Source organism: Gigantopelta aegis, chromosome 9 (genome assembly GCF_016097555.1).
Source record: "Gigantopelta aegis isolate Gae_Host chromosome 9, Gae_host_genome, whole genome shotgun sequence".
Taxonomy (NCBI): Eukaryota; Metazoa; Mollusca; class Gastropoda; order Neomphalida; family Peltospiridae; genus Gigantopelta; species Gigantopelta aegis.
In genome coordinates, this window is record NC_054707.1 from 10,901,148 (window position 1) to 10,924,517 (window position 23,370).

The window sequence follows — 23,370 nt, forward strand, 5'->3', positions numbered from 1 at the left end:
TCGTGTCCAAAGATCATAAATTGCCCGTCTACTTCATCCCAACGACTTGCAACGTCAGCTACTGACGTTCCTGCGTGCAACTTGCCAATGGCACGTTCACACTACACATTTATGAGGCGTGGCATCGAAGCAACTATCGTTTTAATGTGTTTTTCGTTGTGTCAAACTACTGTGAGCAAGTAACGATGAAAACACATGTGCTATTGTAGTCACGTGACCAGCGGCACGTGCAAAACCACTTTTGCCTCAATGGAGCTGTGCACATGGACTGATCGGCTTCAAATGGAGTGTCGACATTGTCATTACAATATTTATTCCTGAAAAATACCCGCTTTCAATACTCATGGACTTTATTCAAAATTAAGATTGTGAAGTTTTTAATAATATATATAGTATATAATTATTTTGACTTGTGTAGCCAGTTTGACAATGGTGATTTATTTTGTATTGAAAAATAATATATACTTATTGCTGGCTTCCTGGGATGTATATTATTACAAAATATTGACGTTGTTTTCTCCAGTCCTAGTTCGGACTGTGCATGTGAAATATGACATCATTTCGTCGTCTTCTAGTTGTGGTTGAAACATTTTGAAACGGTCCTTGTTATTCATAAACAATAACAATAATAATATGGATAATAAAGAAATTATTACACTCGAGTATGTCATACTGATTTTATGAAACTCATGTCAGGATTTATGTATTAACCTCGCTCTCGCTCAGGCAATACAAAAATCCTGACATGAGTTTCGTAAAATCAGTACGACACACAAGCTCATATAATAATTTCTATTTATATATCGTTGAATATGCATACCAGTCCAAAGACTTGCGTTCAAAACTTACGTGATAAGGTATATTATAGTTCCATCTCCAGGACATTTTTTTTAACACTTTAAAATTAATTTTAATATTTTATTGCAATTGCAATTTGTAAACTTTACATAATTAACTTCACATAGAGAAATGTTAAAGCCAATTTCTTCTCCTTCGAGATAATGTTTAAGGAGATTGACAATTGATTGAATGTTTGTTTAACGACACCCCAGCACAAAAATACATATCGGCTATTGGGTGTCACAAATGGTAAGTATATGAACATATTTGTATAGACTCGTGTAAAACCACAGTGTAAGGAGCTGTGTGGGGGGGGGGGGGGGGGGGGGGGGGGAGAAGTATAATACAATATATAAAATCAAGTTAAGTATATCTTAAAATTTTGTATAGAAGTCAGTGTTTTACAAACTTTACAATTAACATTGGATGGAATTTAAACGATTCCAAAACATTTCTGTTGCCAAATATATCATTTCTTGTCGGCTTGAGATGATCACACTCCAACAAAATGTGCCGCACAGTCAGTGTACCCTGACAGTGTTCACACTGAGGAGGAGGGTCCTTCTTTAAAATAAATGAATGCGTCAAATATGTATGGCCGATGCGGGCACGGATTGACAAAGTCCATATATAATGGTACATCCTTATTTCGATGGGGGCGGAACATACCCCAGTGTTAAAGCACTTGATTGATTTGTGGTCACATTGGAATCGATTCCCATCTGTAGGCCCATTAGGCTATTTCTAGTTCCAGCCAGTGCCATGCGATTTGTGGTCACATTGGAATCGATTCCCATCTGTAGGCCCATTAGGCTATTTCTAGTTCCAGCCAGTGCCATGCGATTTGTGGTCACATTGGAATCGATTCCCATCTGTAGGCCCATTAGGCTATTTCTAGTTCCAGCCAGTGCCATGCGATTTGTGGTCACATTGGAATCGATTCCCATCTGTAGGCCCATTAGGCTATTTCTAGTTCCAGCCAGTGCCATGCGATTTGTGGTCACATTGGAATCGATTCCCATCTGTAGGCCCATTAGGCTATTTCTAGTTCCAGCCAGTGCCATGCGATTTGTGGTCACATTGGAATCGATTCCCATCTGTAGGCCCATTAGGCTATTTCTAGTTCCAGCCAGTGCCATGCGATTTGTGGTCACATTGGAATCGATTCCCATCTGTAGGCCCATTAGGCTATTTCTAGTTCCAGCCAGTGCCATGCGATTGGTATATCAAAGGCTGTGGTATTAATGTGTACGTCTTAAACAACTTCAACTTTTAATTATTTTTTTTGGCAAAAGGGATTCCCTTTCTAAATCTCCTGGATCTGCCCTATCACAAACAAACAGCTGGACAATACACCAGACAAAATCCTGAATCCAGACAAAACAAATTACAACCAACGTCTGAATGTTTTGGGGAGGAATGAACAAATCACAAAAACTATATGATTTTATAATATTTTGTTATTCCACAATGTACAATAAACAGATCAGTTGTTAATTAAATAAAATTATTTTAAAACTGGTTATGAACAATCAGCACCAATATATAATAACAAATATTTCTGCTGCAATATTTATGACATCAAAATAAAGCTGATTGGCCATGACCTATTCACATAAAAACTTTTAATTCTTAAACAGGCAACCAATCAATGTGATGGAACTTCAAACTATCCAAACCTCATCACAACATGAATGTTGCCATGATAAGAATATTCATTCTGTAAAGTAATAAATTAGAACTGTGTAACAACCTATAAATGACCCCAATCTCACCTTCTCATCCTAGGTTTACCGGTACCATTTTAAGAATAATAAATTTCCAAATTTCATAATTTAAGTCGCAAACCCAAGTTTGGCGTGGTGAAAATAGACACTAAATTTGGTCAATCTACAAACTTGTGACACACCTGAATAAAGTTACAATAGAGTGAAACAGGAGTCTGTGAAACAGGAGTCTGCGACACTGAAATAGGTAAAAATATTATCTAAAAATAAACTAAAGCTCGTCTCCATAACAGTTACTTCTCAGGGGTATGTTTTGGGGAATTTAGAAAAATGCATTTCATGGCATTACAAACACCAGAATGACCACAAACACTTCAAATGTATGGAAATGGATATTCAAAACAATACAAATAAAATAATGTCCGATTTCAATTACCAAAAATGGTTTTAATAGTGAAAAATATGCCGTAGTGTTTAAAAACTAGGATCTGTCACTTTAAAGAATAGTCACCTGTCCTCTCTCACAGCTTTAATCTAATGACTATCATAGGCATACGGGCTACCATTTTTGTAGGCTGGCTTTTGCCTGAATTAAACAAAAATGCCTGAATCTGGATAACAACTTTTAATCATATTAGCATTACTACCAAACAGCTATATAGTGTTACAAACAAATTTCTAAGCATTTTTACATGGATTACAACTAATTTTGAAGATAGAATGATGCAAATACATGGTAAAAAGGTCTCAGGTTAGTATATTTTGCTCAAATATCTGTAATTTTTGCCCGAATTTGAGATTTTGCAACTGCCCTCCTGTCTCGTACCCTTATGATAGCTATCTTCATGTAACCTGAACTGAAGATTGAAGCTGTAGACTGAAAAGTGCTTCAACATCAGAAGAAATTGAAAATGCTGGAATGAAGAATATACTTCAGTGGACAATATTTCAAAATCTTAGGTAACCAAATTTTGTTTACATGATTTGTTTACCTAAGCAAACAATTATATAGTTATGTGAATTATATTTGTTTAACCTAATCATTGACTACACTGGTTTACCATCCAACATTGTGTTCTTGTCCACAATGAAACATATGTCGCGTTTTTTATAGCTTTGGTGCATCATAGTGTAAAGCACTTTTTTCATACAAGCCAAAACTTTGTCAGAACTCTGGCATGCACATCCATAAATTATGTTCACCATTCTTTTGAGTCCTGAATCAAAAATATAATATAACATAGACAAAAAAATCGCACTTGCTATATACATTACAAAGTGTTCTCTCTGGAAAACCTGAATCTATGAATCGACACAGACAAAATATTACAGGACTATGACAAGACTGATGAATCTATGTTGACGTGAATGCGGACCACTTCAGGGAACTCGTTCTCAAGTCGACCAATAAAGCGTGCAATGATGTCGCGGTCTTCCTCGGCAGGCGTGACGGGCAGGGCTGGGAAGTACTCCTCCGACGCAGACTGCACGTCAAGACCCTTCTCTTCAAGTTTCTTCTTCACCTGGTTCAGCTCAGAGGGTTCGCAGAAGAACTAACAAACAAAAGAGAGAGAAATTTAGAAACTGTGCTGCTCTGTATTGGGTCAGTCTGGGTTCGTGCCCGGTAGGTGGGCCCATTGCGCTATTTCTTGTTTCGGCCAGTGCATCACACCTAGTTCAACAAATTCACTAGACCTTGGTCCCGGGCAGTAAATGTTTGGTATGGGCTAATGGAAATTATCTACTGTTTTACATAGGGCACTAGCCAAAGTTTCTGTTAGGGCTAGTGACTTAAACATTTGTCAAACACTGCAAAGGTCATGGTACGTGCTATCCTGTCTGTGGGATGCTGCTTATATAAAAGATAAAAAAAAAGTAGCAGGTTTTTTCTCTAAGACTATATGTTAAAATTACCAAATGTTTGACATTAATAGCCGATGATTACTAAATAAATGTGCTCTAGTGGTGTCGTTAAACAAAACAAACTTTACCTCCAAGTATTTGTTGTTGTCTTCGTCGATCTGAAGCATCACATCCTCGGCACCCGTTTCTATGGCAACTTCGACGTATTTGTCCATATCGACCTTCTCCTCTGTAATGTTCACCTCGATGATGCCCTTGTGTTCAAATGCATGTCTTGCGGAATTCGCTTCACCCAGCAAACCGCTAAAATTAGATAAATCAACATATTTTACATTTAATAATTATATAATTAAATTTCCGTTATATTATTACAATTTAACGTTGGTCCAGGTATAGCGAATTTGTTAATTTTTTGATGAATGTATAAATAACTTATCTGATGACATATATTTATATTGGTACTTTGGCTTTGATATAAATAACTTATCTGATGACATATCTTTATATTGGTACTTTGCCTTTGTGTTATTGTTTAAGAATAAAATTTAAAAAAAAACAATAAAACAATATGAACTTTTTAGTGTTATTATTACTAAGTATGTTTCAAATTTAATTATAAGCATTGTCTGTCATTTCTTTTACGTTCATTTAAGAATTGACCGCAATTATTTTTTGGTTCATGTAAGTATGAACCGAAAAAAACGGTGTGCACACTGTATGACTCCGCGTAGGGGGTCATACAAAAGTGTGCACGTTGTTTTTTCGGTTCATACTTGCATGAACCAAAAAATAATTGTGGTCAAATCTTATAATTAAATTTATATGATTACTTTAACAATACATCACTGAATTTATTTTGTTTAGCTTTAAATACGCCTGTAGTATTGTTGGTGTAAACTTCATTGATACTTATGTTGTGTAAGAATGCAAACATTCATTCACTATTATTTGAATCAGGTGATTTTTTGTAAATGAAGTCATTTGGTAAATGACGTAATTTTGTTAAGTGACGCCATTTCATCTAGCTGCTGTGCATTTTGACGGATCATTTCATTATATTGGAAGGAATTGTTCTATTCGTGTTTAGTTTATATTTTATGAAAGTGAATGAAGGTAACGTGTCTAACATTTATGCTGTCGGTAGAACTGTTTAATTTTCGCCAACAGCTGTAGAACAAGTTACAGGCGTGAAGTTTCCTACATGATTTCTTTGGCCACCGACCGAGTCTCATGTCATCATTAGCAAAGAGGGTGGTTTTGGGTTTTTTTTTAAACCAATGCATATAGATCTACATGTCTACTGTGCTATTATAGCATTTTCCATCAATTTATCGTACAATTTTTTTCTACTGCTTTCGTAGATTTCACGTATATTCTCTAAATTTTGTTGCCTGAATAATCTGGCTTGTTGCACAAAAGTAGTGCGAGTCAGTTGGGGGGGGGGTGTGTGGCTTAAATGTTTTCAGTTCATCGAGATATGAATGAAAAAAAGTAAGGACCTCTGGACCAATCAGATTGCCGTAAGTGTATAGACGCAAAGAAAATTTAATTATTTGAGCATGAACCAAATAAAATTACCCGCAAAGTTATGAGAATGGCTTCACCGATTCACAGAGTTTGCGAATGATTGTTTTTGTTCATACCTCGATGAATGTCAATGAAATAACATATATTCCTTAAATATATTAAAATTAGAACTGCTTATGTCTATGTGTCTATTATGTGGTAATTGTATTCTAAAACTGTGTTTTATTCATGTTTTTCTTTTATCGTGTTTATTTCTTATTTTGAAATCATTTCACCTAAGTTTCAGCTTCTTGCTTTATGGGGAAAACACTGTAAATCAGGAAAGCTTGTTTTATTTAACGACACCACTAGAGTACACTGATTTATTAATCATCATCTACTGGATGTAAAACGTATGATAATTGCGACATATGGTCTATAGAGAAAACCCGCTACATTTTTCAATTAGTAACATGAGATCTTTTATATGCACCATCTCACAGACAGGATAGCACATACCACAGCCATTGATATATCAGTCATGGTGTACTGGCTGGAATGACAAATAGCAAAATTGATGGGGATTGACCACGCATCAAATGAGCGCTTTACCACTGGGATATGTCCCACCCGTATGAATGAGGAATAATGATATCATTTTGTGGGCCATGTATCGTAATATATATCGTATCGCTAGGTATGTGTATCATGACAACCCTAGATACCAAAAATTCATAAACATTATTATAGTCATGACAATTGACAATGACATGTATTAAATAGTGATTTCCATAGGAATTAGGCAAGGCATGGTAGACCAAACACTTTTGGGGCATTTTCACCATTTTCGGGGCACTTGTTTTTCTTTAAAAATACCCAAAAAAATAAATTAAAATAAACATTAATGTAATTTATGTGCTTGCTTTAATAAATGAATGACAAAAGATATAAAAGGTATATTTAATTAATTAATAATACTGTTTGGGGTATTTTATAAAGGCAGTTTTAGAATTAATTACTAAAAAAGGCTCGTTTAATCTCAAGGCAGCATAGCGCTGATTGAGGCAAGATGGTACTAGACTATTGAGGCATGGCGCTGCACCATGCTAAAACAAGCTAGGGAAAACGCTATTAAATCAGCTACATGCTTATATCTCTAAACATAAGGAGTAACTGCAAAATATATGCCACTGTTTGATTAGTCTGGGCTTTAAATCTCACTAATTTGGGCACAACAGGCATTTTGTCTGTTCTGAGCACACCAAGGTCTTTTTAGTGCAGTAATAATTAATAATGGCTGTTAAAGAGTTGTACATATTCAGAAATGCATTTTAAGTTATTTTAATCTAATTACAGCGTAACATTCCATTGATTTTGAGGTGCAAATGTTTTGAAGTTAGCATGTTTTATTTAATTTGGGCTTGCTCGTTACGCCTCGGTTATGGTACAATCTAAATACCTAACAGTAAACCATATTTTTAGTTCTTCGAATGAGATAAGAAAACGTGCATATTAATAATATGACAGAGATTTACAGACCCAAACTTCTTGAAGATTCCTTGAAGTTCGTTCTTTGTTTTGATGGGTTTGTCGGTGACTGTCTCAATGATGAACCAGGACCCGGCCGGTCCTCGCCCTTCATACACAACACTCGTACTGGTATTCTTAGACATCACCTGTAATGCAATATTTATTGGTATTCGGTGAAATTTTGTCTAAGTTTTAACAGTAAAACATTTTTTTTTTAATGAACCATAAAGAATGTGAGAAGAATAAATTACATTTGGATAATCTGACTGATAATAAAATTACATTTGGATAATCTAACTGATAATAAACAAACTGATATTGATAACAGTTCATGGAAGGTAAGGAATAATCTGAGATGAAGACTGTACAAAGAAAGTGAAAAGTCCTGCAAGAATTTTTTTTTAAACCTCACTGAACAAGAGCTTGAAGAGCAACAACTTGTCATATGTTTACAATTATAAGTATTATGTGTCAAACATGATAATCGTGTAATTTGGTCTAGTTAAAAGTTAAAATTTGTTTTGTTTATAATGACACCACTAGAGCACATTGAACAACTTGACATATAGGGGTATGCTTAAAATTTGAATGTTTAGGTGTCTAATGTGATAACTGGTCTAGTTAAAAGTTAAAGTTTGTTTTGTTGAACTACACAACTAGATGATAAAATGTTATTATTATCCACATGGTTCAACATAAACCAAGTTAATAAAAACATGATTTAACAAGTGTAATGACATAATTATGGAAAGAGATGTTATAAAACATGATGTTGCTTCCCCAGTCCTAGCTCAGATTGTGCATATAAAAATATGACGTCATTTCGTCATCTCCTTCTAGCTGTGGTTGAAACATATGGAGATGGTCCTTGTTATTCATAAAAAATAATTAAAAAATAATATGGATAATAAAGAAATTATTATACTTGCATGTGTTGTACTGATTGTACAAACTCATGTCAGGATTCAAATATTACCCTCGCTCTCGCTCAACACAAATCCTGACACTCATTTCGTAAAATCAGTACAACACACAAGCTCATTTAATCATCTCTATTTAATTAATGAAAATAACATACACGGTTATTAACAAAATACCATGGCTTTTTAAATTTATTTTCAAAGACACATAAATGGAGTTTTCCGCAATCATTAACATAACATTAGAAAGTTTTTTTCTTGCACAAATTGCCTTTCTTCTTGTGTTATTTTAAAAAGGGAAAACATTTAGTTTTCATGATCCCAAACAAATTCTACAACTTTCCAGATTTCCACAACATTTATGAAGCCTAAGACCTCCACCACCATCCCTCATGTTGGCCAAATGATGATATGAACGGCAACAAAGAAAACATACTGCCTGATTGATGGCTGCTTCTAGAGTGCTGTTGGGAATATTCTTAGACTTGGCTTCAGATATCACGCTGGCAAGCCGACTGTTGAATTTGGGATCAGCATTACCCGATTCTGTAAACAAATTAAAAACAAAGTTGTAATTGTCCTATGTACGCTGCACATATAATTGATGTGAAATTTATTTTAGAATGTTTTATTTCAAGACAAACTCATCATATTTTATCTTGTTATATGACAGACATGTGGTTATGAAACTACACAGATAGTGTGAGAAAACCTGCTGCTGCCACTGCACGGCTACTCTTTTTTTTTATTAACATCAAGGGATCTTTTATATGCATCATTCCACCATAGTACATACATCTGCCTTTGTTACACCAGTTATGGAGCATAGGCTGGAATGTAAAAATAGCCCAATGAGCCCACCAATGGAGATTGATCCTCGACTGGCTTTGCATCAAGTGAGTGCTTCAAGACTGGGTTACATCCATCCTGCCTCCATGTTTTCAGAAGGTGTCTCAGATGTAAGGCTTTCAGATTACATACAAGATGATGTTCTGTGTTCTAAATGCTTAAAATGTAAAACAGGGCTAGCTCTGGTACTAGCCAAATTCGCCAATTGCTAATTTCAAAATCAATTGGCGATTTTTAGTTTAATTTGGCGAAATAATTCCATGACATAAATGATGTTTTGTTGGAAAATAACTGGGTTTCTGCAGTTTTTGAAGTAGGATTGATAATTTGGCGAAATAATTCCATGAAATAAATGTTTTGTTGGAAAATAACTGGGTTTCTGCAGTTTAGTATGATTGATAATTTGGCGAAATTTTCTGTTGACCCAGAGCTAGCCCTGTAAAAATATACTTCAGATTGCACATGGCCTAAGGCTTTGCAAACTCTTACTCTGAATCTCTTACTCTTACCAGTGTGTTCATTAGCAGGCAATATTTCAGGGCCGTACCCTCCGCGGGGTCAGTTGCCCCCTGAGAATCTCACTTCTTTTCTTTTTTTTTCACTCCAGAAAATAGCATACACATCTCAGGGATTAATTTGTATAATGTCTCATTTGTTTATAAAAAGTAGTGCACCCCCTACAATTTTGATCAGGGTACGGCCCTGGATAAGCGGATATTTTCAGTGGCTATTGCTGCCATACCATCACCAATTTTTCATGCTTACCACTCTGCATCCAATAAATATACCTGCCTTTCTGATTGTAATTATACAAACCTCGAATTATACTCTTGATCTTTCTTGAATAATGTAAACTAAGCTTCGACTTCTCACTGTCTTTGGCAGATTTGATATTTTTAATGTTCTGCCATTTACTATGGCCAGCCATCCCACGACAACCAACCAGAGGCACAGAGTTGGTGAATGATGTCTGTTTTGAAGCAACCGCGGCCGGCGCTAACATGTTATACGTGTGTAGATGATGGAGACCGGTCTGTAAACAAGCAGGACTTCCGAGAACAGCTCTGGATGGTTGAAACACGTGCAGACATACAGGAACACTTAGTCTTTGTCTGATAACACCGACATACTTCACACAACGAACAATGCAGGTCATCTGTCCACTCATGATTGTAGTCTAGTTTCTTTCTGAAAACAAACAATATTACTGCAATCTTGGTAATTAAAGTTAAAAGTTTGTTTTGTTTAATAACACCACTACAGAGTTCGACAAATCCGCTAGCCCAACGCCCGTGGCTAGTGGTTTTTAAGTTCGGGCTAGTGAGAAACGCAAAACCACTAGCCCCTGCGGGCTAGTGGTTTCCCCCCTCCTCTCGTCATCGCTCGATCGTGGGTTTTTTGTTTTCTTTCTTTCTTTTTCTCTCGGCTAAAATTTCGTTTAATAAATTTGATTGTGACATTTGTCATCGAATAATATCAACAACGCAATGAGTATATAATAATAATAATCCACTTGAGCTAGGTCTGCAAACTGCAGTAACAATCTACATCGTCACAGTTACAGCATGCATTGTTTACCTTTCCCTTTCAAGTTTCTGGCACAGGAAATAAAGTCTAATGACATGCGTGTTTTGATTGGTTAGACACGTCACGTGGTCGTTAATCTCGCACATGTTTTAGGCTAAGAACTTGGAAATCATCAATCGCGACGACAGGTTAATCTCAATCAAGTAAACCCCAGCCATGCTTTGAATTTCAGTGTTCGTTTTATTTACCTATTGTTTTTTAATTTAACACTTCGCTAACATGTGGTTATCGGCAATCAGGAAAACAATTTACTTTAATGGTAACCGCATATGCAATGACTCGGCTTGGCCTATTACGTGTAGCGGTTTGGATAAAACGGCATAGCTGCCGATACAAGATAATACCTTTTTTGTTCATCAATTAACAACGGATTAGATGTCGCCGTTATATTCTTTTGATATCGGTCTGACACGGGATAATGCCCTGTATTTGGCATCACCGTTCCTGGCGACACTGTCGTACCCTCATTTAAATTTAATTATTTCGATAGTGTTTTTAGATACCAACCAAGAGTTTGCTCAATTAATTTTCCCCGGGGGGGGGGGGGGGGGGGGGGGACAAAAACAAAAACGGGACAATGACGATGGATCACACTTGACAAAAGACAAAACGTACGACACGACAAAAAACTGAAAGTTACAACATGATTTAAGTGTTTGTTTTATTTTACTGTTATACTCGTAAATGTGTAATGTTACAAAAATTATATAAAAATCCAGTTATAATTGATCAGGGATTTAGGCTAGTGCTTTATCTTGGTGGGCTAGTGGTTTTCACAAACCCACTAGCCCTGTGGCTAGTGACTTTTCAAAATATTTGTCATACTCTGCACTAGAGCACATTGGTTTTTTGATCATAAGCTACTGGATGTAAAAACAAAAGCGTAATTATTACATAGTCTCAAAGAGGAAACCCACTACATTTTTCCCATTAGTAGCAACGAATCTTTTAATAAGTTTTATATGTACCATCTCACAGCTTTTAACATACCAGTTGTGGTACACTGACTGGAACGAAAGATAGCCCATTGAGCCCACCGATGGTGATTGATCCTATACCAACCACGTATCAGGCGAGCACTTTCACTGGGCTATGTCCCCCCACCTGGCACTAGCAGTAAAAGTGCAAAATGTTGTAACAAAGGTACACTCAAACAAATAATAAAAATGATTAGAGTTGCTGCATTTTGCTTGCTCTTCATTACCAAATATGTCAATTGTCAGTCTAGCTCTCAAACAACAGTTAATCATAATGAGAGAACTCGGGCTGAAAATAAACTACAACTATGGTATGAAATGACTTCCTATTTAAGACAAATAAATTACAAACATAATGATGGACCTCTAACTTTAAAACTTGAGGTGACATGACACTGAACTCTGTATGTCAAACCATAGATCACACTCCATGCATACCAAATATACAGATGAAAATGAATTCTAAGTAAGTGTTATTGAATAAATGTCAGTTACGCTTGTTTCAACTGTAAAAACAACTTGAATAATTTGCATACAATGCCACAAACACATGGTGTTCTATCTTCTTCTTGGCGACCTCTTCCAGTCACGATCTTGTCAAAGGTATATAACTCTAGGTAACTGGCACCAGAGGTCAGTACCGTTGTTTTCAGGGAACGATTATTTTTTCAGACAACGAAAAACTACGAAGGTGTTCGGTCTTTTTCGTCAATTGATAGCATTCTGGGTAATTTTTAGCAAATATCTAAAAATACTAACCAATCAGGCATCAGAAAAAAACTCGAGTTGGCTGTTCTAATAATGATTCTTTTCGACGTTAACTTTGTTTTATTTTTGCGCTTAAATGTTGTAGTGGATACAATGATTATATTTTATTTTATATTTGTTAAAATAAATATTTTTCACAAGCTGTTGACTACTTGTTTATTTCGATTTTAATAGATTTTTTGTTTCTGGGTATATATTGACCAATATTACATAAAAGTTGTGAATATCAGATGTTTTAAGGTCACAGGTCACAAAAGAAAATGGCAGCCAAAACAGTAACTTTTGTGTCCTGTTTTTTTCTTTCTTTGTCTCAGGTAAGCTTTGCCACGGTCATGACAGTCCATTAGCTTATGCTGAATGTTTGATACATTTTGTATATTAGCGTGTTATTTTATCGTATAAAATAATATGTAGAACATTTACATAAAATAGTTGAGGTGGTAAAACGACAAAACCGAAAACAAACGGCTTTGAGTCTGACCAAGCAGCAGTAGGGTTCGTTACAAGACACTGTGGCACGTTCATTTTCGCTTCGTATCCAGTAACTATCATATATCTAGTCGAAATTGAGAACTCATGTCGTTATTCTGCGTCCGAACCTTGTTGCATACCCTATATGTAGCTGGTAATCAAAACTTTGTAGCGTTCCTGGTTTTCAGTCTGTCTATCTTTTCATATTTTCTTTGGTTATTATATTCAGTTAAGATTCTGATTATATCTCTTACTAATTCATTAACAGCATGATGTAACTCTAGTCACTTATGAATATCAGGAACGTTATTTTCTCATTGCTATGAGGGATAATACAATAAGTGTCTTGCAACCGTTTTAAATGTTGTCGGCAGAAGTCCGTGCAAGAGTGTGGCCTGACTGAATCAACCAATCAGGTTGGTCAGGTTAGATCATTTTTTGACGCATGTTATTCATCCCCACTTGCGCACAGGTTGTTTTTCTGTGAGGTTAGTTTTTGTGTGCTGTGTTGTTTTTCGTTTTATATATATATGTAAACATGTTTGCTTCCATTCCTAACTGTCTACCCATTTATACATACGTTTAACCAATGTATATCTTATAAGTTTCGGTTTTTAAAATTATAAATTAACTACGTAAAGCGAGTCAGGCAATGACCCGTGTTACGTGTACGGTGTAATCGTCCCATATATAATTCCGTGTTTTTACCATGCACGAACTGTCCGCTTAATCGTTTTGGCTGAGTTAGAGAACGGACGACCCGTCTGAATAAATTAAACCTGATTAAATTAGGATCTCGTTGATTTTAATAAGCGGTCTTCGTCATTGTCGATGGTTTGTAACCCCATTCCGAATAAGTGAGTCCTAATTATATGGATTTAATAGGGTGTTTTGGTTAAAAATAGCTTTGAAGGGGGCGGTCCAATATATATGATTTAACAGAGTTCGTGTACACCGGCATGGATGGGTAATCGTGTAAGGTGTAGAGCCTAATTATTTGGTGTGTGCTGTCCTGCAGATGTAAATTTAATTCCGTGAATATTCTCTTCGTCGGGATTATCCACGACACATTCATACACGTCCCTAAATATAAATATTTATTTGTATGGATATGTGGGTGTAAATTTATTTATTTAGTGGTAGTCAATTCATATATGGATCTTGGAGGACTACCATACATATTTGTTATTTGTTTGTACTCCCTCGAATAAATGTGTAATCTGTTTGTTTGTTAGTTTGGATTTTCTGTGCTAGCCAAGTCGGTCTGGTTTATAGTAATTTCAGCCTTCTAGAGAATTATTAATAGACTCTTAGTACCAGCAAAAGTCTACAACGGAAAGGGGTAGCCGAACCCGTGGTCCCTAGATTGGGACCCGAAAAGTAAATTTCATTACAAGTGGAGCCGACGTAGGGACCCGAAAAGTAAATGTCATTACAACTTGTCAGTCTTGTGGCACCATGTTTCAAATGTTTCTCAAACAAAATAGTGCAACAAATGGAAACACAAACCAAAAATGTATAACCTACCACATGCACTCACTAAATCCTGATTGAAGTACTTGTGTCATTATCAAGAAATAAATCTTCCAATGACAACCGTCAAAAGTCCCTCGCCATTTTAAAATATGCTACATAGAGGGAAGCAACTTGTCGTGCATGTTAAGAAAAGTATTGACGTAACGTGCCCCGTGCACTAACCACGTGCAATTTAAAAAATAATCTGTTTGGAAATAAATAAATCTGTAATACATACCATAGTTAAAAAAAATGCTTACAGTGTTATGGCTGCCATTTTGGTTTATGGAATGGTATAGTCTTGCTTTATTGCGATAACACTATTTTCTCTGTAGTGAATTTAATCAAATAGTCTTTTTTTTTTTATATTTCTAAAACACTTTTACTTTTTTTCTTACGTCAGACCAAACCGAAATTATTTACAAAAAAACATTTTTATAAAAGGATGGGATGGACTATAGTAATAATTTTACTCTCATTGAATCACCAATGATCACCAAACAACCCATTTGAAAATGTCAAAAGTCATTTTTGTTTTTAATTGAAATCTTTCAAAGCAATGAACTCTGGGTGACATTGCCAGAAATTAGGGACCAATCAGGAGCAATGTCTGATTGAATAAAAAATTTATCAGAAAACGTAATGTACCAGATATTTTGCCCCCATTTGTGGCAGCCTACCATAGCAATTTGTAAACAAAATACTGCTATAGATTGTAACTCCAGTCGGTTTATATATGAGGATATAGCCCAAGTACTCTGAATGTAAGAGAGCTAGATGGACATTTGGATGGTTATTAGCCTATAACAGTTCGAGACCAAGCTATGTAATTTTGAGACCCTGGAAGACTGAATCACCGAGTGGTGATCATGTGATGCTACGTCATGATATAGGTCAGCAAGCTTAGAATCCTGCTGTCAGAGTTTTCTGAAGCTTAGCTGAATGTGGTTGCTGTCGGGTTTCTTTCTATAGTGTGTGTATTAGTGATTAATATGTGGATTTTTTTTTATCAAGGAACTCTAAAATTATCGATGTAATTTGTAAAGGTATTTGATGTCAAACATAGGATTGTTGTTGTATTAGAGTGGGAATCTTTGACTACTCTTTGGTGGGCAGCATTTGCAAGAAAAATTACATAGCTTGGTCTCGGACTGTAATATGCTAATAACCGTCCAAATGCCCATATAGCTATCTTACTGTCAGAGTACTCGAGCTAATGAGGATAGAGATGGTGCATGCTTAGTTTTTTTAAAACAGTCTCTTTTTTTTAAATTCTGACAAAAGGGTTGTTAAATACTGTGTACATACAATACATGCAATTTGATAAATCTAATGCTACAAACCTGTTGTTTGATTATTTTGGAGTTCACTCAACAATTAACATTAAACTTTATTGTTTCTGTCTGAACCCCCCCCCCCCCCCCCCAAAAAGAAGAAGATGGTTTCGGATAGGAATATTGCATTTCTTTTAAAGTTTTTGTAATGTTTGTATTAGCCAGTAGTCAAAAGTTACTGATCAATACATGTTTCATTAATGAGACCATTATTAGTTAAATTGCATGTTTAAAAACTGCATTTATTGTCTTTTGTAGGTCCTAGCATATTACTGTGATAGTAAAAGGTGAGTTTTTAAGGATTTATTTTATTATATATATGTTTCTTGGTACCGTACAGAATTTTAAATGTTTAAATAAATGTATATTATATAAATGACATCTTCCGTGTGACCACATTAATCTATGTGTAAGATGACAGTAAGTTTATAATGAGGTGATGGAACATTGATAAGTGGTTAGATTTCGTACTTGTTCAGCTGTAAATTACAATTTTCATTTCAACATATTTCCGTGCTTATATTAAGGTTTAAGAATGCTGTCCTGGGCATACACCTTAGCTATCTGGGCCATCTGTCCAGGACAGTTGGTTAGTGGTTAGTGAGAGAGAAGAGGGTGTAGTGGTCTTGCACCTACCCATTGAGTTGTTAAAATTCGCTCTGGGTGGGAGCCTGTACCACTCTGGAAACAGTATCTACCAGCCTTATGTCTGCTGGCTTAACCACAACACCACCAAGACCAGTTGTAAATTACAAGTCACCCTTCTGCAGCCTAATTAGCTAATTGCTTATTTTTATATTAATTAGATTAATTGCACTCAGCAGTGTTTTAAGCCAAATTGTGACAGGACAAGCTGCTAGTTTAACTGTAAGGCAAATGCTGGATATGACTGAACATTTGACATAAAAAACCCCAAATTTATACATGTTTGTACGCACTTCGTACATGTGGGAATATACATGCGGTTTGTTGGTTTTATCATCAAGTATTCAAATATTGATTTTATAATCAACTCTCCTAATATATGAATAATATTGACTGTTTAAACAAATAAATTCAGGGCTAGCTCTGAGTGATCAGAAAATTCTGCCAAATTATCTCAAAAATCCAAAACCTATATAGTTATTTCTCAACAAAATATCAATTATTACACAAATTATTTTTGCCAAATTAAAATAAAATTCGCCAGTTGCTCCGAATTCGCAACTGGCGAATTAGGCGAGTGGCAGAGCTAGCTCTGAAATGATCGGTAAACTGAAATGAAATGAATATGAGCTATATTTTATTATTTTTTAATATATATTTAGTGACTGGCAGTTTCAATTTGATGAATCTATACCGGAAAGTACTGCTATATACCTGTTTACTACTGGATGTGTTTTGATGATGTTTGTTTTTACCAGGTGTAACGAAGATGAGTACTGCTGTGGTGACAACCTCTGCTGCACGTCGTACAAAGTGTGGGAGTTGTGGTATTTCTGGTTCGTATTGGCTGCTTTATCATCTTTTTACCAGTGATGTTTCCTGTATAGATTATAAGAGAAAATTGATCAGTTTTGCTCAACCGATAACAATCCGAGGTGATGATCAATTATAAAAATCCATAATGTTAATGTGAAAATATTATATTCTGAAACAGACTTTATAAAAACTTGAAACGGGAAATAGCTGTTTTTTTAAACGGAAAACCAGCGAGTCTATAGACACTGGTATGTTAGAATGTAAATCAACTGCCACAGTGCTTGTATATATACGTGTATTGCTCTGCTTTGCTTCCAGGTTTGGTCTCGTTTTCTTTCTGATGCTGTTGTCCACTTGCACATGTTTATGGCGGTTCCGACAGAATCAGGGGTTGATTTTCATCAGCGGCTTCAACTACAGTCCACTACGATCTGAATCACCACCTCGCTCGGTACATGTGGTGAGAATATGTCAACTACGAAAACAGATTTAGTGTTGTCAGAACATTGTCTGCATGATTGAATTTTCATTTCTTTTCAACATTACCTGTTCTCAACAAGTGCACCCCCACCCCACCCTGCGCAAGTGGTCTGGTCCAAACAGCCAATGGGATGGCCTAAAATTCTTCTACTGTATACTCCCTTTTGTTCCAGTCACGTGACTACAACTTCCTTCCTTTTCTATTCGCTGTCGGGTTCAGATGTCTTTTTTTTCTTTTTTCTTTTATTGTTTCACTTAGTATACATTTGTGTGGCCGTCATGTTTGAAAGAAATCTGTATAGTGCTAGAAATGTGTGTAAAATGTAATTGTTGTTTTATGTGATGGGATAAGGAAATTTGTTTACCAAGGACAGGACGTAGCCAAGTGGTAAAACATTCATTTGCTGCATAGTTGGTCTGGGATCGATCCCCGTTGGTGGGCCCATTGGGCTATTTTTCGTTCCAGCTAGTGCACCACAATTGGTATATCAAAGCCCATGGTATGTGCCATCTGGTCTGTGGGGTGGTTCATATAAAAGATCTGTTGCTACTAATGGAAAAATGTAGCTAAGATTATATGTAAAAATTACCGAATGTTTGACATCCAATAGCCGATGATTAATAAATCAGTGTGCTCTAGTGGAGTCGTTAAATAAAACAAACATTAACTTTTTCTTTAACAACTATTTGAATTTGTGAAATGACCAGTCCTTAAATTTGTATATAAGAACAACCCTTTTGACTGCTATGTTACACTTATGTTATTAATGCCCTACTGGTTCACAATGCCTCAAGATATTGGTAGCTGAAATTTTGCATATTGTTTTATAATGTACTGTTACAGATCAAGTTTGCCTTTCATGGCAATTTATCCATTTTTTTTATAGAGTTATAGCCCTTGAATTTAGGCGATACGTTTTTTTTTTTTTTTTAATGAAATGTGTCGAAATACTGAGCTGAAATTGTGTGTTTAGTTTTATCATATATTGTTACAGGTCAGGTTTGACTTTCGTGGCAATGTACTGATTTTTCAAAGAATTATGACCCTTGGACTTAAGAGATAATCAAATGTGTTGGGCCCGGTAGGGGACATGTATTGCTTTAGCAGTACTCTCAGAATGCTGGTTGAAAATTCACACTGATATTCCAAACAAGAAAATAAATTAAATATGTAATTTTAGCCATTAAACAGGCTCAATCATTTGAAAATCTCTTTGCAATGACTCTTTAATGAAAGTTAATTTTTTTTAAATTTTATTTTCAGTGTTCCGCATCTGAACCGGATCTCATACCACAGAGTGATTGCTGTGGAAACCGTCCATATTTTGCCTCCATATCTCACCCACCTCCTGCCTATAGCTCAGCCAAGTTGTCCAAAACTTTGCCGACAGACCCACCGCCGTCCTACTCTGAAGTAATTGGCGGACCGGGAATAAACGGAACATGATAGTTGTGAACAGACACACACATACGTACTGTCAAACCCTTCCCAGTTTGAACACTAGACACTTACAGATCTTGTAGTCTGATGATAACTGTGACTGTGACACAGTGGTATGAAGGTCATCTGTGCCTCTGATCATTGATTACAGAGTATGAGGTGTTACTCTTTCAGACCATTTCACATGCAGGGATTTACGGTTTTGGAAAAATTGTAAAAACATTTTGGCCAGGTTTTCATTAACATGATTCTGGGTACGTTTCTGTGCACATTATTACATGCTTTTCATATCTGCATTTTTGCAAGCAGATATCTGTACAAAATTTGATGTCGTCGAAGTTTTCTTTGAAGCTGGAAATAAAAACATGTTATGAAGTCACCATCCTGAAAAACTACTGTTACAGGAAAAATTGCTCATTGGTCAACATTTTTTCAGTACACTAAATGCTTATGCGTCATCATATATTTGAAAAAGTGCTGTGTATGTATACACTCGTACCAATAAAAGCGTGTTAATGGAAACTGGCCCAACAGAATTGATTTTGCCAAAAAGCTTATTTGAGATTTAACATGTTTAATCATTATTTAAAGCATTTTGTTAAGAAAAGGTTCATTTGTTAGCAGTGTCAAAATAACATTGTCATATTGCAAATAAGTGAGTGTCTTTGTTGGTTTTTCAATCCATCGTTACCGCTGCAGAGGTAGGCTATTTCTCGTGCAGTTCTAGTCGTAGACCCATGAGATTTTACTGTTTGTGACCAACTAGCAGTTTAGTGTGTGGAAGCAGATTAGTGGAGTGCTAGACTTTTTAACATACAGTTTAATGTGTGTGTATGGGAAACCTGTTTTCTGTTTCTCACCATTTCCCATGCTGTTCAAATGTGTGAGGGGACATAACACTGTTTTGGTACTAGATCATTCCACACGGTTATGTACTGAATATATCCACTGAATTATCTTGGTGTAATACACCAAGCTAGTGCTGTGTCTTGGCACTACTGTTTCAAGGCTGTACTTACTTAGCCGAATTTCCGAAGCGTGTTTTTGTTGAATGCACGATAGTAAATGTATGTAGCTACATGTGTGTAAGTCTAAAGCAGGCTTTGTAAATTCAGCCCATTATGATTTGTTTTACCTGTTCATGTATATATTTGAAATTGCAATCTTCTAAGTCTGAACTGCAAAATCAATTTGACTTTGTTACCCAGACATACATTATATATTTGCCTCTACCAAAGCAGTTTGGCCCTTGTCTTGCATCAGATTGTTTGTCAATTTAAAAAAAAATTAAAAATGTCTATAGGTAAAAAGTTTATTTCTAAAGCACAGTATGCACATTTATGTAAATTTGAGAAAAATGTTGTTTTGCTGTAAGAATACAAAACCTATATCATACAAAGCACACTTTTAACATCCTGTTCATTAGGCATATATCATGTTTTCACAGAAACTCTATTGTCGTATTGTTGATCTGTACTAACATCAGTATGCCATCACTGCTAACCACAAAATCTGGTAATTGACATATATCGTGTTTTGGAATTTGATATAAAATCATTCAAGTTTCTATTACTGGTATTTATGTCTGTATAGACAGCAAACATTTTGACTTTTGTGTTATAAACATTTATGGCTGTGTGTATATAAAATTCCAATCTGTAAATAATCTATTCTTATAAATGCTTGGATTGGTCCAAATGATATCATGTGACTTGGGGGGGGGGGGGGGGGGGGACTGATGTCCATAACTGCATGATCATCAGTTTTGCACTACTAATGGAAATGCTTAAAGTAAGTAAATAGATCATTTCAACTGGGGGTTTTAATGTTTAAAATTAATAAAATAACTGTTAATGTTTTAATCAATCAGTGTTAATGTTTATTGAAGAAAACATGCAGACATATTTGTTTAATACGTTATTTGTCACACAAATATAAGAATTCTCTCATTTGGCTACTGGCAAAAAAAGCTGAATCATAGAATGGAGATTCCCTATTTGCTTTTATTAATTAATTTTATCAAGAAAAGAATTTGATTGTTGTTTGATAGTATTTTTTAATGACCTAACAGTTATAAACTTGAATTATAAAAATTGAATGTAATACCTAAATGTTTTTCGTTCCTGGATGTATGAACCACATAACCTCTTTGCACCCACATGTATGAATGGCTTTGCGCTAACACGCTGTGCCGTGAATACAGTGCCTAGGCCCTAATGCAGTTCTCTGGTTCATCAATCCATGAGTGTAAATAAAATAATCAATTTCAAACTTTAAATAACAACTGTTTGACTTATTAAAATTACCAATCCTTGAATTTGTATACAAAAACAACCCTTTTGACTGTTGGTATTATGTTTGTGTGTGTATGTATATGTATATATGATTAATCTGTTTGACTTTCTGAAGTTACAAGTATTTATGTTTGTATATACAAGTAATATTTTTTGACTTTTTGAAGTTAACAACTATTGATGTTTGTATATATAAATAAGGCTTCCTGAAGCAGAGGTTGGATCCGTCCAGTTGCGACGAATGGGCCACAATGATAGTAGAGTCACCATTCCTATTTTACAACTCTCCTGGTCACAATACCGTAACTGGTATACATATATATATATATATGTGTATGTGTGATCTGGTATACATATATATGTGTGTGTGTGATCTCGTTTTCTCTTTTAATTGTTACAGAAATAATATATTGATTTGTTATGTTTTTAAATATGCACATTTGAAACAAAATTTTCCCATTTGTTTGAAAGTCATTCTGATTACTGTAAGAGTGTCCATTAATCCATGAGTAACTCGAATAATTATGTCACAGCAAGGGCAGGTCAACATTTTCACAAACATATTTTGTGATTTTAGTGTTTAATGTCATTTGGTGCACAGAATAATGATTTGTTGGATTATTACCCTTTGGTGCATAGACTCGTTTGGTTTCTTCGAAAATGCTTTTAAAAGATCGCACAACAGAATTTCAAGCTACAAAATTTATGCTTGATGGTGCATGTCCGGAACCATCGGTTTATTGCAAACAATTTTAAAATGTCTGCAAATTGTGGAGACCAAATGCTGTATATACACAGCACTGTGCCTAGGAATAATGAATCAGTGTTCCAGATGGAGTGAAAAGGGATACCTTTTTATGCAGTGGCTCCCATTTAAAAATACAGGAATAAAGACTGCATGCTAAAACTGTGAAAATGTTGAAGCTGTCGCTATAATCATAATGCAAGCAATGGAACACTTCACAAATCATGGTGATTTATACCTCTCCACAATAACTGTTCACAAATTGAATAAATATATTTCTTGATGAAACCCAGTTATTGGAAGCTTCCATTATATCAGCATTTTTCATCAGGCCAGCATTGTTTTAACTGAGAATATATTATGATTTGTAACTACGCATTTCGAATGTGTTGATGATAATCTGTGATCATTTGTGTATGTTTAAAAAGAGTAAAATCGTTTACCATGGAAGAATTTTGACTTGTTGTCTTTTTATTTTCATATTTTACGCTATGCTGCATCCCATAGACAGGAGGGGCGGGGTGTAGCCCAGTAGTAAAGCGTTCGCTTGATGCACGGTCTGTCTAGGATCGATCCCCGTAGGTGGACCCATTGGACCGTTACTCGTTCCAGCCAGTGCTGCATAACTGGTGTAACAAAGGCTGTGGTATGTACTGTCCTGTCTGTGGGATGGTGCATATAAAAGATCCCTTGCTGCTAATCGAAAGTAGCCCATGAAGTGACGACAGCGGGTTTGCTATTTCAATATCTGTAGTCCGATGCCGGTTTTTTTTTTTTTATCCCACTGCCCCCTTTCCTTTCTCTTCCATCTCATTTCTTCCCGAACTGGCAACTCCCATCTTTTAACTTCTTTCGCCATCTACCTCCACAACCCAGTCCTTGTTTCTTGTGACTATCTGTGCCACACACCTGTCCATCAACTAAAAGCTGTGGGCTTATCTGACCACTTTGGGGAATGTTCAGTAATTACTTCTGGCATTGTTAAGAGGCACTTGTAACTATCTACTATGCTCCCCTACCACCAGTGGTTGTTAGTGCCATGGGTCAGACAAGCTTTATTAG

At 35.7% G+C, this 23,370-nt stretch overlaps 2 protein-coding genes across 3 annotated transcripts; one reads left to right on the forward strand and one right to left on the reverse strand.

Moving 5' to 3' along the window:
* Window positions 1-2,282: 2,282 nt before the first annotated feature.
* LOC121381000 (probable transcriptional regulatory protein Cagg_2594) lies at window positions 2,283-12,452 on the reverse strand. Its single transcript, XM_041510071.1, has 6 exons — window positions 12,336-12,452; window positions 10,052-10,423; window positions 8,823-8,932; window positions 7,476-7,612; window positions 4,559-4,733; window positions 2,283-4,120 (listed from the first exon to the last, which is right to left on the reverse strand). Exons 2-6 carry the CDS (start codon window positions 10,401-10,403, stop codon window positions 3,902-3,904), a joined length of 993 nt encoding a protein of 330 aa, XP_041366005.1. The 5' UTR covers window positions 10,404-10,423; window positions 12,336-12,452; the 3' UTR covers window positions 2,283-3,901.
* A 248-nt stretch (window positions 12,453-12,700) lies between these two features.
* LOC121380725 (WW domain-binding protein 1-like) lies at window positions 12,701-22,761 on the forward strand. 2 transcript variants are annotated; one of them, XM_041509678.1, is made up of 5 exons: window positions 12,701-12,881; window positions 16,146-16,174; window positions 17,291-17,368; window positions 17,667-17,799; window positions 19,093-22,761. In XM_041509678.1, exons 1-5 carry the CDS (start codon window positions 12,828-12,830, stop codon window positions 19,273-19,275), a joined length of 477 nt encoding a protein of 158 aa, XP_041365612.1. In that variant the 5' UTR covers window positions 12,701-12,827; the 3' UTR covers window positions 19,276-22,761. The 2 variants fall into 2 exon arrangements, with proteins under 2 accessions (XP_041365612.1, XP_041365611.1); XM_041509677.1 differs by having other exon boundaries at window positions 12,717-12,881; window positions 17,667-17,808.
* Window positions 22,762-23,370: the final 609 nt, after the last annotated feature.

Bases quoted from the DNA above. Each gene is read 5' to 3' on its own strand.
- LOC121380725 (XM_041509677.1), top strand. From the start codon at position 12,828: ATGGCAGCCAAAACAGTAACTTTTGTGTCCTGTTTTTTTCTTTCTTTG. The intron at 12,882-16,145 runs GTAAGCTTTGCC...TGTCTTTTGTAG, and splicing joins TTTTTCTTTCTTTGTCTCAG to GTCCTAGCATATTACTGTGA. The intron at 17,369-17,666 runs GTTCGTATTGGC...CTTTGCTTCCAG, and splicing joins TGGGAGTTGTGGTATTTCTG to GTTTGGTCTCGTTTTCTTTC.
- LOC121381000 (XM_041510071.1), bottom strand. From the start codon at position 10,403: ATGAGTGGACAGATGACCTGCATTGTTCGTTGTGTGAAGTATGTCGGT. The intron at 8,933-10,051 runs GTTTGTATAATT...ATTTGTTTACAG, and splicing joins GATCAAGAGTATAATTCGAG to AATCGGGTAATGCTGATCCC. The intron at 4,121-4,558 runs GTAAAGTTTGTT...TTTGTTTGTTAG, and splicing joins ACAACAACAAATACTTGGAG to TTCTTCTGCGAACCCTCTGA.